Below are 18,421 nucleotides of genomic sequence, written 5' to 3'. Positions count from 1 at the left end.
GCCCCCCCCCTCTCCCCCCTCTCTCTCTGTATCTCTCTCTGTATCTCTCTGTATCTCTCTCTGTATCTCTCTCTGTATCTCTCTTTCCTTCTTTTGTAACTCTTTCTCTCTCCCCAGCTCTCTCGCTCCTCTCTCCCCTCTTTCTCTCTTTCGCGCTCTCTCTCTCCATCTCTCTCCTCTATCCCTTTCTCTCTCTCCGTTATCTCTTTCTCTCTCCAGTTCTCTCTCTATATATATATCTCTCTCTCTTTCTTTTTCTTTTTCTTTCTTTCTCTCACTTTCACTTTTTGCGATTTTCCCGATTCCTTTGGGTGACTGATTAGAAATCTATTTAGAGGCAAATGTATAAAACCATACCCAGTCAAAAAAACACGCAAGCTTTTTCAGAAAGGGTTGATTGGTAATCTGAAACCTGCAGTCGAACGTGCTTGAATTGATACTTGATTGCGTCGTTCACAGTGGCATTCATGTTTTATCTGTGACGTCACTCTTTTCCTGAAATGAAATTTTGAGAGTTATTTTCCTGAGAGTCATTTTGAACTTGACGTAACATAAAAACAAAACAAAATTAAACAAAAGCAACAACGAGATTCAAGCAAACACGGATGAAGCATACTCTGCAACAAGTCGATAAAGCGCTCAAACTGAAACTGACAAGATCTTCCGCTGTCTATAGCAGGGTACCCATTTCGACCAGGGAGAAGTGTGTGTGTTTGTGTGTGTGTGTGGGTGTGTGTGTGTGTGTGAGAGAGAGAGAGAGAGAGAGAGAGAGAGAGAGAGAGAGACAGAGACAGAGACAGAGAGACAGAGAGGCTGAGATGACAAAATGGACAAAGAATGAAATACCTGAATTTTGGTAGATGCTTTCCGCTGTTTTCTCTCCTCCTGGATGGCATCGAGTCTGGCTTGCAGCACAGGCTGGACGCAAGAGAAGAAAGAGGAGTTCTGATCAGATTGAGGCAGCTGGCAATGAAGCTCAGGCAAAGAGAGAGGCAGGACCTGAACAGAAGCACGAGTGCCACACATCGAACATTTTTCTTTCAAACCACGAGGTAGGAACCAGCCTCTTTGGTATGATAACGATGATGTGACACACATACTTCTACAAATTTCACTTTGAAAAAAGAAGCAGTCAAAACAATTCAAAACTTCATCTGCATGACTTAGGAACTTCAGAAATTAGACAGACAGAGAATTATACACTAGAGAATAACCAATTGATATCTGAACTCAGTTTCCATCATTGACCCAAAGCAATATATATGCAGTTTGTTTCAGCGAGTATTTACTACAGGTTGAATTTACAAAACTTAATTGTCTGAATACAGTTTTATACAACATATTATTATTCCATTCCTCCCAAAATCTTATTACTGTCAGATATAAAAATTTGTGTAAGGAGTTATTGAAACAATAATCAAATTCTTCCACGCTAATCAGTTAATAATTTTTAAAAAAATGGCAGTCTCAACTAAATCCACAGATGAAAGCAAGACAACGGACTTCCATAATCAAATAATCAAATTGTATAGAACAGGTTGACCAAATTATGATAGAGAGCCTAACATCCCTTCCACACATCAACATTTTTCTATTATGGCATACATTTTTAGGAAAGTGCATACTTGATAGCAAGTTGATTGACATGGGCTAACAATCTGTGACACATCAGAGACTTAAACATTCTATTCCAATCAGATTGTGCACATTTCTATGGAAAACAAGGGATAGAAATGACTAATGAGATTCAGTTATCTAGCCGGTACTTTAAAAAATGTCGATAATACTTTTTCCCTTTCTGAAGCTACTCAGAGTCTCATTACCAGGATATATGCAAGAAATAACAGCCTTAATTGTACCCTTGAAAAATAATTTTTTAAACTCTTCAGCATCAAAAGAACAGACACTCTTCTACTCACCAACACTTTTTTCCTGACGAGGTAGCCGCGTACTTGAGCCTGCAGGAAGACGAGAGCTCTTTGCTCTTTCCGTAACTCTTCGGCTCTCTGCCTGGCCAACCAGCCCCTTACTGAAGCCTGGAGGGTGACCACTGACCCCAGGATAGCCTGGAATCTACGGCATGCTAGGTACCGCCTCACTTGACTCTGGATCACAACAGCCGACTCATTCTTGATCGCCTGTCGTTGAATGAGGTGCTGTCTGAAAGCTAACTGGATGGCCTCAGCAGATTTATGCTGGACCTGACGTTTGTGGGCAAGATGTTTTCTGAAAGCTTTTTGGATTATGGAAGCAGCGTCTGCTTTGACCTGGAGTCTGCCTTGATGGAATGTTCTAAATGCCCTCTGTATGATGCATGCCGCTGTGTGCTCGAGGCAAAGCTTCTTATTCATATAGTTGCGGAACAGCAGCTGTATGCTGCGGGCTGCATGCTCCTGCTGTTGCTTGTTGTCCTGACTACTTTCCCATAATGCCCGGAGAGTCATGGCTGCCTCACGAGCATCCTGGAACTCTTTTCTTTGCTGACACATTCTCCAATGGCTCTGCAAGGCCACGACTGATGCCTCTTGCTTGTGTCTGCGACATGCTAACCACTTGCGAATCTCGCACTGGATCTTAATAGCACTGTGCTTAGCAGCCAAGAACTGCTGCCGGTCTCTCCTCATTGCCAGATAGCTCCTCAAACTCCTCTGTATGGCAATAGTCGCACATTTCACATGGATAAATCTTTTGTGCTCAACATGCATTCTGACACAGGCTTGTATTTTAGTGACTCTTTGAAGACTCAAGGCATACTCTCGTCTCTGCCTGATCATTCTGTACATGGTCTGTATTCTGACAGCAGCATCTCTACTGGACTCAAACTCTTGCCTACAGTGTTTGGCCAACAAAGTAGCTCTCCACCATCTCTGTATAAGAACTGCTACCAATCGTTGTCTCTCAAAGTCTCGTCTGACAGCAAACCCTCTGATCAGCCTTTGCAAGAACAAGAGTTTGTTTCTTGTCTCTTGATATTTACACCTGACTAAATACGCTCTGAAACACTTTTGTACCATAACAGCAGCTTTTTCTCTCCTCTCACTGCACAATTTTTGACGGTACAAAACAAACTGTTTTTGTATAACTCTTGCTGCTTGACATCTCTGCATTTCAAAAACTTTCCTTTCGTCTTCTGCTTTTTCTTGCATCAACCTCTGTTCTTCTGCTAATCTCTCAGCCTCCTGCTGTCTCTGCGATTCTCTCCTCACTTCCTCTCTCCTCTCCTCCAGCTCTCTTTTGGCCTCTCTGACACAAAGATATCGCCTCCACTCTCTCTGTATCACTCTGGTTGCCACACATCGATGCTTCATTTCCTGTCTCACGGACCTGCCAAGTTGGACAGCTCGATACCGGCGCTGACAACAGACACATGCGGCACGCAACATCAGATAGTCCTGGCGAAGACTCCAGCCCCGGTATGTTGACTGTATTTTGATTGCAGCGGCCCGCTGTGTATCTAGCAACTCCTTTAGCTGTTCCCCAACCTTTACAGCTCGATAGAATCTCTGTATGATGATGACTGAAGATCTGATAGACAGGAAAGCTTCTCGGAACACAAGGCCCAGCATTTTTGCTCTGTACCTTCTCTGCAAAATCACTGCCGCCTGCTTCAAAGCCAAGAACCTCTTCCTATCTTGCCTTTTCCTCTCAAGAGCTTGAATTCTTATGGCAGATGTGAGGATATTTTTATACATGACTTGTTCCCTATAACCTCTGAAGCAGCTTTGGATAGTTACAGCTGCTTGTTTTTGCTCTAAAAATTTTCTCCTTTCTTCTCTCATCTGCAGGTGTGCTCTGAATTTCATCTGGATAACCAATGCAGCATTTCTTTTAGTTGTAACCATTTGACGAGTCTTGTAGGCTCGAAAGGCAGCCTGTATCTTTATGGCAGAAGAAATTTGTTGAGCATGTCGCAATTCTAAGCACTTCCTGTACCATCGTTGTAGCGTGCATGCGGCTTGAGTTATGGCGATGTACTCCTGTCGAGTCTGCTTCCCTAACCGGTAATTTCTGTAACCTCTCTGGATGATCACGGAGGCCAGGCGGAGAGCCAGAAACTTGAGCCTCCTTCTGAAACAGCGGAAATGTGCTTGTATGACAATTGCAGCTTGTCTTTCTCTCTGATAGTTCCTGCGGGCCAGATAACCTCTCCACATCTTCTGTACAAGCTCAGCCAAATGTTTTTTCTCTATGAACTCAAGTCTCTGGTGCCGAGCTGCTACACAGGCTCGATACCAGCACTGAATGACCATGGCTGCTTCCTGTGACTTCTCCAGCTGACGTCTCGTCAGAAAACCTCTCCAGTAACACTGCATTAGAACCGCTGCCTGTCTCTGCCTTATGAAGGAGTGCCTGGCTTGAAACATTCTCCAGTTGCTTTGTATACAAAGTGCAGATTTGTTTTCTTTCTCTTCTCTCAATTTCCGGAACAGCCTGCGAGCCCTGACCACTCTCCAGGCACTCTGAAGCGTGATGACTGACCCCTTGATCTTGGCAAAAGCTTGTCTTTGTTGTAAGCCTCTAAACATTTTCTGTATAATAATGGTGGCACTCTTCCGCCTCTGATCTCGAAGCCTCAACAACTCTCGCCGTGCCAGACAGACTCGCCACAAGCCCTGAATCTTTTGGGCTGCCATCTGTGACCTTTGAAGATTTTTCCTACACAGAAACCCTCTCGCATGTTTCTGAAGTATCAAAGCAGCTCTGTCCTTTTGCTGACCACGTAACTTTCTCAGTTCTAGTCTTGCCTGCCGTGCCCTCCAAAGTTTCTGGATGACTACAGCAGCACACCTCAAGGCATATAATTCTTTCTTAGCTTTGAACCTGTGGAAATTCTTCTGAATGACAACAGCTGCATGAGTTTGCCTCTCTAGTCTGAGCCTCATAAATTCTCTCTGTGCTAACACACATCTCCATTGTGTCTGCACACACACAGCAGCCCTCTTCAGCCTCAAAAACTTTCTTCTGTCAGAGGCACACCTTACCACGCTTTGGACAAGCACCGCAGCTTCCTTTTGTCGCTCAGCGCGTAGACTCTCTACTACCTCCCTGGCTTTCTTTGCTCTCCACAGTTTCTGAAGGATGAGAGCTGACCCACGCAGTCCCTCTATCTCTCTCCTGCACAGCCTTCCTCTGACATGCTTCTGGATGACAGTCGCAGCCATCGTCTTTTTCTGTGTTCGAAGACAAACCAAAAACTTCTGTGCTAGTTTCATTCTCCACTGTTTCTGAATAGTCACGGCGGCTTGCTTTGAGGTAAGGAATCCTTTACGGCAGAGCCTCCCTCGCATAAACTTCTGAATCACGACTGCTGACTTGTTCACCCGTTCCTTCTTCAACATTTCCAAACTCTTCTTTGCCTGATGGCGCCGCCAAGCAGACTGTACACAGACCGCTGCTTGTTTTGATCTCACAAACTCTCTCCTGCACTGCAGACCTCGCACATGCCTCTGAACAGTTGTGGCTGCTTTCTGCTGCATCTCATATATAACTCTCTTCTTCTCCATCTCCTTGACTTTAGCTTCTCTCCTGCGAATCATAGACGCACGCCATGTGCGCTGAATTGTAGTAGCAGCCGATGCTTTCCTCTCCAGCTCAGCTTTTGCCAGTTTCTCTTGTCGGAGATGAGCCAACATCTTACAGGCACGGAAACGTCTCCATGCACACTGCAAGCGAACAGCAGCAAGTGCACGTTGATGGGCAAACCTCTGGGCTAAGAGTGGACGAATCCATTGCTGTATTTTCACAGCTGCTTCAATTCTTATCTGAGGAAAGAAGACAAATGTACATTAGAGCCAACTAATGAGTTATGGTTTGCTAAGTAGACTGATTACACTGACACAGCAACAGAGACCACCAGCTATCACTTCACAAGAAAAATTGAAGAAACCAATTTTACCACAACTAGCAAAGCAACACTGCATATATTTGTCCCTTTTGCCCTGGTACCCTAGCTACGTATTTTACACAATGATGGTTACTTTATTCAAGCAAGAGAATGTTAGTTAGTTATAATCCTGTCTCAGCATCTTGTTCACATCATAAGAACAAAGACTAGGTACAGCATACTTCAAATGAGGCAAAAAGACTTACTGTGATTATTGTCAGTGGAGCAATAAAATAGCTGGCAGTATACGACATTTTTACCTATGCACATTTTTTTCCCCCACTTATCAGGATCAGGTCTCTGGCACTATCAGGACTACTCTTTTTCAACTTTCTACATCTAAGACGACTAAAAAAATACCCAAAAGCTATTCACTGACCAGGCTTTCACGAGCTGATAATTGAGAAAACAAGCCACCTAAAACAGTTTGCGAATATGCAAAGCCAAGGTAGACAAAATCCCCATACCTTCCTCTCCCGTAGAGCTCGCCTCAGCCTTTTTCTCCTCCAAGCCATCTGCAGCACTCTCGCTGCACGAACTTCTTGCCGGATGTCCAGCAGTCGGGCGCAGAGATACGACACGTACGTCGACACAACCTTCTCGTCTGGGATGGTGTTGGACATGTCTCCAGACTTCAGCATGAGGGGGACACCTCCGAGGGCTGACACCTGAGATGGGTCAGACACAGTTCATTGTTTATTTCTTTGAGTTAACAGATACACATCCACACAATAACAATCATTCTGTGGTAGGGAAAAGCAGGATGGATACACAGAAACAGCAGAGGGAGGGTAAAAAAAAGTAGGGCCAACCAATGGCATCAAAAGAACACTTGAGAAGGAAAAAAAAAAAAGAAAATTTAGGATTGAGAAGATAAAAACACTGTCCTCAATCTCAAAGAAAAACATCACCTCTCTGAAAGACGAGAACCTCTGGAAAGAGTTCCCTAAACTCTCCCACCACATTCTCACCATAGCAAAGCCAGAAATTAGGAAAACACTTTTGGACAAGAGCAATAAAAACACATATCCTGTGGCACTAAAATATTCTGCCCTTGAAACAATAGACTCTTATCCACCAACATGGATCCACTGATACACTGATGGACCCGCCTTTAAGGCAACAATCAACGCTGGATATGGTCAGTGATCAATTTGCCCAACGGGATAAAAAAAGAGGTCTCCAGCGGGTCCTTCTGCTCCAATTTCATTGCTGAATAACAGGCCATCACCAACACAGCAAACTACATCAACTACTTGTTTGACACTAACCCACTTGCTACATAATTTGATAAGTAGGCACCAGATCAGAGTAGTCCTACAATGGATTCCTACCCACACTGGGATACCGGGAAATGAAAGAGCTGATGCTCTGGCAAAGAAAGGAGCTAGCCTCCCTCGGCCTGATATTCCTACTGATTTCACCACCTGCTGCAAAATGATCAAGTCAAACCTCAAGGAAGACTGGATGAACGATGGGACCACAGGTACGACAGGAAGGATGATGTATGGCCACATGAATAAACCACTGGTTAAAGATTCAATCAATGAGTTGAGGAGGTGAGATCAATCCATAATCTTCCAACTTAGAACACAACATGTACCCCTCAATCAACATCTCAACCAAACTGGAGTAAAGCAGTATGCTGCCTGCCCACTACGTGACTACTCCCCAGAGACAGAGGAACATCATCTGTTCTGCAGAAAACTAACTGATTTAAGGGGATGTTTTCTTCCCAAGCTACCCCACACATCTAACTGTCTCTACTCCTCAAAACAACAATTAGAACAGACATGCAGCTATTACAGAATGGCATCATGAAGAAGAGTCAACGCTCATATGCTACTGGATCGCTAACAACAACAACAACAACAACCAATAACTCTGTATGCCCAAAAACGGGCGAGCGCCTGATTCCACTGCACCACAACACAATTTCTCTTTCTTCAGCCTCTGCATATAGAGGCAAATTTACTCACCTTTTCATATAGTGTTTTGAAATTGGCCTTCTCATTTGCCAGCAATTGATCAAACATTTCAGGGTCATCCTCTGTAGAGAAATAAGAGAAATGATTTTTCGAGACACAAAGAAAGTGACTTTCAGAGTGAATGACATTTAAAAGTGTGACATGATTTTTGTTCGTAATTTAAATCAAAGACAGAAACAACAAAGAAAGACATATTTCATGTTTAGAAAAATCAACCCGTTTCTCAATGATTTCCTAAAAAATACTAACTTTAAAAAATTACCTAAAGAAAGAAATACAAAAGTCGTACAACAATAACCCCTTACCCGCTCCGATAAGATACAGGAGAACGAAAAAAAGACTTACCCCCTTGCAGCAGCCCCCCTCCAGTCCCCCAGTCAGCGCTCGTGTCCGGGTCTGCCCCAGCCTCACATCGCTGCTCCGCCTCTTCCTGGAAACTGACAGTAGTTCGGAAGTTGATCTCTTCTAGCGGCAGGAGAGCTGGGTGATAATGGTGGAGCAGACAGCAAAGGGCTCGCCCATCCGAGAATGACACAGTGAAATTTTCCACCTGAGGACATTGGATGCAGATTAAACCCGATTTGTGGGCCATGGTTCATGAAGTACCCGGTTAAGTCCGTAAAAAGATATCACAGACATTTAACTGGATGGAGACTAGACGATACAGATAATTTTGTTTTAAAACACACATCAACATCTTAGTGTAGGACCTCGCCATACATTATTTTGAAGGACAAAGGAAAAAAAAAGCAAAAACAACTGAACTTTCTAGTGTGCCAATAGAGCACTACATGGGAAACAACTGAACTTTCTAGTGTGCCAATAGAGCACTACATGGGAAACAAAGTGTTCAATATATGTAAGAGAGGAATACAAGAAGATTACATTTCACGGTGTGAAAACAATATAAGTATTTTTCCTGAAACATCAGATGAGCATACAAATATACAGTAAAATTTTTTAAAAGAACCAAAAATCACAATGAAAAACTAACCAAGCACTTTTCAATAAAGATCTAATTTCAATCCTTTTTCAGATAAAGCTATTCATCTGAGAACATTATGATGGCTGGACGCGAGACTTGAAATTGCATACAATCTTCTATTGCAATGCATCCTTTCCTTCAGTAACAGGCAGATTTCACATACCTTAACCCCATAGTGCAAGGCGACCAGGCGGCACCACTGGAACACCAATCTCATCATCTCATTGTCTTGGGGAAGATTGGAGTCGCCAGAGTCTCTGCGGGCTGGGGAACAAAATACAAGAGAGAACAGCAGGCATCAGACATGTCATGAAAATTGATTTTTTAACTATCGTAAATGTTCAGCAGTCCCATCAACATAATCTAGATAATTTGGGAGGCAAGCTGTTTTGACCCTGCCTTCTGATGCAACATCCAAAACAGAAAGACAGAAATACTTGATAGAGTAACTTCCCCAGACAGGACCAAACTTCGTATGGCAAAGGGCCTAGCTATTATACAAAGACATCAGTATGTGATTGGTTTGAGTACGGCAGTTTGTTTGAGTTAAAGAGAAACACACCAATAACAAAATGGCCATATGGAAGTGGAAAAAAAACAACCCAAAGTGACCGATAAAGTCAAAATGCACTCCATTATATATCATTATCATTCATCATATGCCAGAATAAGCTTTAAAAATGTCCTCAAGATGTCACCAAAAAAAAAGTAAATGCGACAATGATTTCTGGTGAAAGAGAATAAAGGCCATATGAGAATAAATTTGTCAACAACGTCAGTAAGGATGAGAAAGATAACAACTGTCTTTGATGTCAAATTTTTACAGATGAACTGTACTCTGCATTAATATATTATGACAATTGATACAAGGACATGTTATGCAAAAACAGAATCACTTCAATGTTCAAGTACAAATCTATCTGTAGACAATCCCCTTTTGCGCGGAACTGATGACGGACTTTAGAAAGCACTGACCTTCACAGCCGCGGGCCAGGATGGCTCCGACACTCTGCAGAGCCACCGTCAGTCGCAGCGACTTCTCCAGCAGACTGATCTCCTCTCGCAAATGTTCTTCATTCACCTGCACAGAATTCTGGGAAGACAAATCAGAGACAATAGAAAAACTCTTCATATCAACAGGGATGTAAATAACAGTGCCAATTCCATCTTCTTAGCTCAAAGTTGACCATGATACCATGCGAGTTGGTCAAGATCATTTGCAAAAAGTAACAAACTAAGCTAGCACACACACACACATTAGAATTGTGTGATGAGACCAGAGGTTGGCATCAATTCTCCCTACAATGGTCACAAAGGAAAAGAATTTCTCTTTCCAAATTCAGTTGTAGGTGGATTTACACGAAAATGTGATAGGGAGAATGTATCAGCTCGCAAAGGAGTGATGATAATAATATATGGCAAAAGATGCACTTTTTTGTGCTTCAAAGTATTCTACATCTATATTGGTTTACCTATTCTAAATAAAAAAGGTATACAGAGATAAGAAACAGAAATTAATTTGAAAGAAGTATTTATTGAGTTTAATATTTATAACCGACATTTCAGTAATGGTAAGAAATAATCAAAATAGAGTAACACATTCCACACCCAAAAAAAAAATGCAGGATATTGAACAGTGTCGACAGTGAGCCACGTTTGATCATGGGCTTGCAGGGCTTGAAAGACAAAAGATCGCTGACATACGTTTTAGTTTAACTAACCTGGAAGTGAATGATCAGATGCCACAAAAGGGCTAGAGTCTTCTCTCTATGACCGTCCACGACGTCTCTGGCAGTGACAGCGACACCTGGTGGAAAGAAAAAAACAACAAAATTTTGAGCTCATGAAAAGCCCATTTAACTCATTGCATTTGCATCTTTTTACTGTTTTTTGGGGGGCCTCAATTTATTTACCAGTAGTTGATCAATTACCTACGCCATAAATTATTGAGATATTTTTAGTGTCAAAGAATGTCAAGAGACAACCTAGTTTGACAGATATTTTTTATCCGATTAGGCTAAAGGCTTTTTCAATAACTATTTCCTTGGAAAGAACCGTAGGAAACATTTTTATATATTTACACATACAAAAGACAAAGACATAACCAAATAAGGTCACATTAAGCTAAGAACAGCGAGTTTTTTTAAAAGCTCTCAAAAACATATTTAGATGAATAATTGGCGCAGAGTATTTTTTGCAAATGAATTAAAATGGTTGATGAGGCGATATCCTGACGAATCTAAATCCCCCCCCCCCCCCCCCCCCCCAAAAAAACATTTTTCACGATATTCCATTTGCTCAAATTAACCTTCTGTGACTTCCAGACCCATTTCTAAGTCATACATACACATATTTTGACAAGAAACGATGACTAAAACAGACAGATCTACCTTCCAGAGTGTTGAATTCCAGTCCACGTTTAGCCATAGCCTTAAAGAAAGCCTCCATGTTGTGTACCTTCTGCAAGCGACTAATGGCAGGGGCTCGGAGCTTACCCATCACGCTGCTGTCCCCGGCCAACAGCTCCAGGACTCGGCTGGACACAGGTCAAAAGGAAACGTAGATAAAATAAAAGTTGTCATGGCGACCACTCCTTATGGCGACTACCTTTCATAAAGTACCCTTAAAACAAAAGTCATTCAATTTTTTATATCTCTATTAAAATAGTATACAAGTGGAACTACCTTACCTGCTCAATCTAGCCAAACCTTTCATAAAGTACCCTTAAAACAAAAGTCATTCAATTTTTTATATCTCTATTAAAATAGTATACAGTGGAACTACCTTACCTGCTCAATCTAGCCAAAGCTAAGGAAAAAAGGAAGAAATAACCGTGCTTAAGGAAACCAAATGTTCAGTGAGCTCACAATCAGTTTTTACTTTACTCTTTCAATATACCATCAGGTACATATAAGGCGGAGAGCAGTCGACACACCATGCTTGACTGTCCCTCGCCACATTCTCTAATTTTGGCACATCCAAGCCCTGGGTGATTGTCTCATCCCTGATTATGCCTCTGAAGATGTTCATAACATCTTTAATCTACAGCATGCTCCATCTTCAAAGCTAAAGGAGCTGTTTATGTTTCTTGCCTGCCTCATACAGATGGATTTTAGCATTGCAAGGGCGCTTATTTTAATATATTTCTTAAAAAATAGACTCACAACTGTTGTTTGACCCATGCATACAGCTGTCTTTTAGTTTGTCTATGACCAACAGCAAATAAAGAAAAGCTCCTATCCTTCAATGATTTACCAATTAACACCTATATGGCTTTAGAATCAAGGAAAAAATATGCTGAACCGTGGATTTTTGCCAGTTTCCAAATCCAAAACACAAGAGTGAGAGGTTGAAGAGGATGGGTGTATGTGTGAGAAGTTTGGTAATAGCTAACAGAGATCTGTGCTTTCAGCCACAGATTGAAAGAGGAAGAAAGAGGAGGAGGGCAGAAAAAAAAGGGGAAAGTGGAAAGGAGAAAAGGACAGGGTGGGAGGGAGGGAGAGAGAGAGTTTAGTTTTAGTAGGAGGTTTACGACACTTGCAACACAATAAGGTCATATAAGTGCCGAAGATTAGAGGTGTTACAAGAGTAACGAACATAAAAAAGAAAGAGGGGAGATAGAGTTGATAGATTTTTTATAGGAAAGAAGGAGCACACCACATCAGAGCACCCGCCAACCACCCAAGGAGAGAGAGAGAGAGAGAGAGAGAGAGAGAGAGAGAGAGAGAGAGAGAGAGAGAGAGAGGAGGGGGGTAATGGACTGACAAAAACTAAGGAAAAAACAGACAAGCTGATGGAAAAAAGATAGGAAACAGAAAAAGAAGATGGTAAATTCTGAAACATTCCCTAACCCAAGGCGCAGTCCATCCTTGAGGTCCTTGCTGAGACAAGCCACTGCGTAGTCAAACTCATCGATGGGCTGCTGGACTTGGCTGACCGTGTACCCCATGTAGGCCAGGTGTCGGGTTATGTCCCCTTCCCCACTGAGCACCTCTCGAGAGAACTGGACCAGAATCTCTTTGCTAGACTGTAACAAAAGATGGTGGGGAGTTTTAGTTTTAGTAAGAGGTTTACGGCACTTGCAACACAATAAGGTCATATAAGTGCCGAAGATTAGAGGTGTTTCAAGAGAGTAACAAACACAAAAATGGAGGAGGAGAGATAAGGACGACAGATGTTTGGTAAGAAAGAAGGAGCAAATCCTATCAGAGCACTCGCCGACCACCCGCTGGTGGGAAGAAAAATTCCACAAAGTTCAGTAAAAGAAATAAGATGGGGATGATTTAGATGTAAAAAAACACACACCCCCCAAAAAATCTATATACTCGATGAATGTTAATCATTCACTACAAAAGAACAGTCACCAAACTGTCATTGCTAGTATAAAATATAAAAACCAAGCAACTAACCTTGATCTCAGCATCCTTGCAGAATAGACACGGGTCGTGATCGATGAGTCTGTCAGTCTTTGCTGTGTCCATGAAGTACACCATCAGGAGAAACTTTTTCACCATGTGTCTGGACACCGCTGCTGCAAAGCCTGTTCCCAAAAACATAATTTTTTCTCAATTGTAGCGTACAAATGTTCACAAATTAACTTATATCTGCAATTCCGTAATAAATGTTTGAAAACCTAAAGAACAGAAGGTAAGCACAGCAATGTGTCCTGAACTTTGAACCATAAAGAACAGAAATTCACACCTCTTCAGCAAACAGTATCAGTACTCATCACTATCCCATATTGGTGCTGCATAATCCTTCATTCCCATGGCCACCAAATCCCCAGTGTATATCGTCTTTAGGTGCAAAGATTTGCCCATCGATAAACAGACAACCATGCCTATAGGTATGTGAAAAGGAAGTGGACAATTTTGCTTGTAACAAGACTACATCTAGTCAAAAGAGCTGATTTATAAATATGCGACACCAAGGAGATGGATGAATCCTAGCACAAGGAAAGCTGCAATGCCAGGACAAACATTGGATTTAGAAATTATAGTGTAACATCAAAATAACTGCCCATAATCTCAACTTCTGAGTCATGAATGATAATCAAATAATACGGTACATTACAAGTTCTAATGCTCATTTTTGTTCTACTTAGTTAAATCATTTTAGAGGCATGACCAAAGATTTAACATGCACCTCTGATTCTGCCTCGCCACATCAGTGGTGAGTTTTGAAAACCAAAGAGACATCACAATAATGAGAATGCTGTGAAGGAGAAAGGGTGTGAAGAAAGAAAGACTGATGGAAAAAGAGATCAGAGACAGGCTCACTAGCATAGAAGACCAGCATTAAACCAAGTGAACTACCAGCACACCCAAATTAAAAACTCGTTTACAACAAATGAACATGCATTGACAAACAAGGCGGTCTTTTCTTTCCTTCACTCCTTCTGCTCTTGACTACAGTGATCAAAAGGGGTTTTGATAGTCAAATTCTCCACACTTACCATCTCTATACAGATGTGGAACTGTTGGATGCGAATACTCTGCAGCTATGTCTGGGCAGCTCAACAGACGGGTAACAATAAATCTGGACAGACCCACGACATCTTGATTGGACTGGAGCATTAGAATTTCTCCAAACACTGTCTGCATGTGCAAATAAAGCCAAAAATATTGTGAGACAAAAAACATGATGTATATGGCTTTTTTTAATATAAAGGAGCACATTCCAAACTCACCTTAAAAGTGAAGTTGACACACTGATTTCCAAATTTACATAAAGCACGGTAACAGTTGATTACAATATTTAGTATGACCATTAAGGTAAGACATTGAATAGATATAAGATAGGGGGTGGAAGGGGTGAAAGATACCATAGAAGCACACCCTAACTAACTGGTCCCATACTAAAACAAAATAAAAAGAATCTTAAAAATAAGACCAGTACTTTCATTTCAGCTTTTAGAAAAAAAAAAACATTTAATTAATTCAATAAATTTTTCCTCTAAACACATTTTATGATTGCTACAAAACCCGAAGGGGATTAAATTCACTCTACTAGAAGAGATGATTCTGGCACTGTTGATAAAAGTCTTTCTCTCCAACTCTTACCTCGAGTCCCACACGAAGCCACAAGGAGCTGTACTGAAGTAGAAGATCCAGCATCTTTTGCTTGATTCCTTCAGGGAGAAACAAAAAATAGAATTTCAGTAAACTAGCTTTTTTCCCCTCGTCTAATTTATTTCTATGGGTCAGGAAAATAAATTAATATTAATATTTTTCCAAAAAAATTTTTCTAAGAAAATAAGAAAGTAAAACGTTCTCTAAATACTCAAATAATAATGTGCAATACTTGAGTGAGAAGTCAAGGACTAACTTGCAACCACGAAGCAAAATGGCACTTGCTTCATGTCAACTTCTTCATTCTCTACTCTTAGTGCGAACTACTTCTTTTCATTCAGGAGAAATAGAGTAAAGAACTTTTGTCTTAATGATAACATAACAAGCCTTTCTGGCTCTAACTCGTAAAAGCCATGTCCATTTGATTTGTGTCTGTGACAGAGGAAAATAGAAGGCATTCTTTAAATGGTTCTTCACTGTTAAGAGCAGTGGTTCTTAGATGCATAATGAAGCAATAGTTAGATTAAAAATAAAGGCATTCTTTTGTATACTTATAGACTATACACTTATTTTCACCATAACAACAAATTCTCCCTTACCGAGGTCAGCATGCACCATCTTCTCCTTGCGCACTGTAATCCTGCGACTCTCTACCTCTACCTCCACTCGGCGAATGATCTCGACGACCTTCTGCGACTGGTACAACTCGCATGCAGCTCTCCGCAGCCGGTTCAGACGCCTGCGAGCTGCGTATGCTCGGAAGGACAGGATCTCTTTAGTGGGAGCCAGCCTTGGAGCCACATTGCGAGTGTCCAGAGAGAGAGCACGAGCGTCCACTGAAAAATACAGAAGAGCACTTTGTAGGAGAGAGAACAACATTGACGCAATGACAGTTATTCAGTGCAGAAAAAATAGCAACATCAGGAACTGTTTGAAATAGGGTGTAATCAGTGGCGCTGTCCGAGCACCTGCTAGAAGAGTAAAATTGACATACTCTTATATTAAAAACCCAAGCAGTTTTACTCCACAAAAGGTCTGCTATCTCATGAGCCTCACTGAAGTACTTAGAAACAAATAAAACAGCCAGAAACTGCAGCTCAGAAATGTCTCTTTAATACACTTTTCTTTTCATGCCACCAGATTATTATGCTGAAGGCCTTCAGCAGAGTTATGCAAAAAGGAGATGTATGTGTGGGTGCCTAAAGAAAGGTACCAAAAGTCGGATTTTGACCATTTCGAGTTAAGGGTTGTACCTTACAGGAAATTCAATGCTTAACACAGTGGTCTTTGAATTTGAATTTTTTAGATTATATCACAAGTAGTTTTTGAGATATTGCACATTTTGCGAGGTTGGGTATAAAGATAGAATTTTGAGAAAATGAGCTTTTAAGTTTAACAAACATGAGAACAAATACAAACTTTAAAAAAAACCCCCACGATTTTTTAATTGTATTTATTCATGGAAAATTCATGTCCAATTTGACATTTAGTTTACTTCAACATCATCAATGGAAAAACATAGCAGGGAAGAGAAAACGTGCTTCAAGAATAGATTTTTAACACCTTTAGTTTAGTTTTAGTAGAGGTTTTACGGCGCTCGCAACTGCATTATAAGGTCATATGAGCCCCAGAAGATTAGAGCTGTTACAAGAGAGTAACAAACATAAAAAAGAAGAAGGGGAGATAAGGACGATAGATGTTTGATAGGAAAGAAGAAGCAAACCACATCAGAGCACCCGCCAACCACCCACTTTAACACCTTTTAAAAGCAGTTTCCATTATTATTTTTATTAAACCCTATCCTCAAAATAAATTATTTAGAAGTCAAATCAAAGAAAACACTTTGAGCACATTGTAAAAAAAAAATGGAGGATCTATAATTTTTTTCTGGAAACACATTTTGGTCAAAAATGTGATTTTTGTCTCATTATCAGCCTGTAGCTTGAAACGGTCTGAAGCGACTTTTTGTACCTTTCTCAAGGCGCACACACACATTTTAAGACTAGTAAATAGGCCACTGCATTTTCAGCAGCCCATTTTTTTCTGTTTTTCATCCGCTATTTAGCTTTAGTAAAAGCAATAATAAAAGGCACCATTATAATTTATACTCACTCCTTTTTGGTACTCGAGATAAAAACATTTGGTCTCGTTAGAAAATAATCCACACAGCAAACAGCAATATTTTAAAGCTTGATAGAAATTAATAATTGCATTTACATAGCACAAGGCCTATGTCCATGCTCTACAGCATCCTCTTTGTGCTTTATAACTACTATTACCCCAGCAGACCCTAAAACACCCTGGGTAATTGTGGTCCAAGAGATGCTCTCACAGTGGCTCTAATCTCCTGTCCCATTACCTTTTGGTTTGCTTGTGACAGCCAGGTACTCGTCAGGGGGTGTCAGGACAAAGTTGAGCCACTGCACAAAACCTCGCTCCTGTTTTTCCATCCATCGCTCATCGTAGTACATGTTGCGAGCAGCAAACGGCATCGGATGTCTTGGGGTGCCTGGTGAGGAAAATGGAAATAAATAAAAATCTGGTCTCAGAGGCTGAAGGTTTGTTCTGATGTCACTCAGTGCTCGGCAGTGGAAAAGATCGGGCGTCAGTTGTTTTTTTTCCTATACGAGCATTACCTTTCTTCTTTAAATGCCAGATCTGAAACAGATATTTGATGATTATGGTTTGCCATTCATTTCTCTGCTTGAAAGCTCTAAAAAAATTTGATACTGTCGGGGGTCTTTTGTTGTCACTTACCTGTTCAAGGTCATTAAATAGTTTATTTTTGGTCTAAGTCTGCCTCTTTTGACTTCTATTTTTCTTTTGAGAACAAAATGTTCAAGACCTTTATGTCCATTCAAGTGTTAATTGTTTCCGTTAGTGAACTAAAATCCAGGGCAAAAAAGGAACCAGAAGTACCTAATAAAAAATGGCAAACTTTGCCACAAAATTTACAAATATATCAACCCTGAAGAGGCTTGGGATAAAAAAAAATATATATCAAAGAGGTGTTCTCAAGAGGAAACAGTATCTTTTTAATTTTCTCGGTGCTTACTCTTTCTGTCCAACCCTGTTTTATGATAATCTGATGATAGAGGCTCTGGTCATACAAAAAAACAGACCCTTTGTCCCTTATAGTGCGAGGCATCCTTTTAAAATGACATTTGTGTCATCACGTAATGGGTAATCAAGCATATATACAATTATACAAAAATAAAGACGCTGAGATAACTTACCAGATTTGGCTTTTTTCAGCAGGATAAGTCTCGACTGAGCAACTCCTTTGGGACCTTTCTTCTTGACTGAGCCACTTGGTGCTGTACACAGGGTAAGAGACAGAGAAACAAATGGATTAGTGACTAATCTCAGTCTGTCAAAAGTACAGGTATCAAACTCAAGGCCTAAGGGCCAAATCCGGACCGGCAAACACTTATATATATTTTATCCATCCTGCAAGAGAACTTTAGGTAGTCTATCCTGATAATTTTCACAA

The 18,421-nt window shown here is 41.0% G+C and overlaps 1 protein-coding gene across 1 annotated transcript in view; it reads right to left on the bottom strand.

Moving 5' to 3' along the window:
- The window catches only part of LOC101859161 (abnormal spindle-like microcephaly-associated protein homolog), a 32,003-nt gene that overhangs the window by 5,778 nt on the left and 7,804 nt on the right, over nucleotides 1-18,421 (bottom strand). The window contains exons 5-20 of the mRNA XM_005095110.3: nucleotides 18,165-18,245; nucleotides 17,288-17,437; nucleotides 15,528-15,764; nucleotides 14,920-14,987; nucleotides 14,313-14,454; nucleotides 13,267-13,397; nucleotides 12,709-12,884; nucleotides 11,248-11,393; nucleotides 10,579-10,664; nucleotides 9,833-9,950; nucleotides 9,021-9,121; nucleotides 8,218-8,422; nucleotides 7,864-7,934; nucleotides 6,352-6,552; nucleotides 1,920-5,762; nucleotides 847-918 (exon numbers count right to left, since the gene is read on the bottom strand). Coding sequence (XP_005095167.1) covers nucleotides 847-918; nucleotides 1,920-5,762; nucleotides 6,352-6,552; nucleotides 7,864-7,934; nucleotides 8,218-8,422; nucleotides 9,021-9,121; nucleotides 9,833-9,950; nucleotides 10,579-10,664; nucleotides 11,248-11,393; nucleotides 12,709-12,884; nucleotides 13,267-13,397; nucleotides 14,313-14,454; nucleotides 14,920-14,987; nucleotides 15,528-15,764; nucleotides 17,288-17,437; nucleotides 18,165-18,245 — 5,828 coding nt within the window. The remainder of the gene's footprint in view (nucleotides 1-846; nucleotides 919-1,919; nucleotides 5,763-6,351; nucleotides 6,553-7,863; nucleotides 7,935-8,217; nucleotides 8,423-9,020; nucleotides 9,122-9,832; nucleotides 9,951-10,578; nucleotides 10,665-11,247; nucleotides 11,394-12,708; nucleotides 12,885-13,266; nucleotides 13,398-14,312; nucleotides 14,455-14,919; nucleotides 14,988-15,527; nucleotides 15,765-17,287; nucleotides 17,438-18,164; nucleotides 18,246-18,421) is intronic.

This window comes from Aplysia californica, unplaced genomic scaffold (genome assembly GCF_000002075.1).
Source record: "Aplysia californica isolate F4 #8 unplaced genomic scaffold, AplCal3.0 scaffold00096, whole genome shotgun sequence".
Classification (NCBI taxonomy): domain Eukaryota; kingdom Metazoa; phylum Mollusca; class Gastropoda; order Aplysiida; family Aplysiidae; genus Aplysia; species Aplysia californica.
The sequence above is the reverse complement of the archived record's forward strand: the minus strand, read 5'-3'. Positions and strand labels throughout refer to the sequence as shown.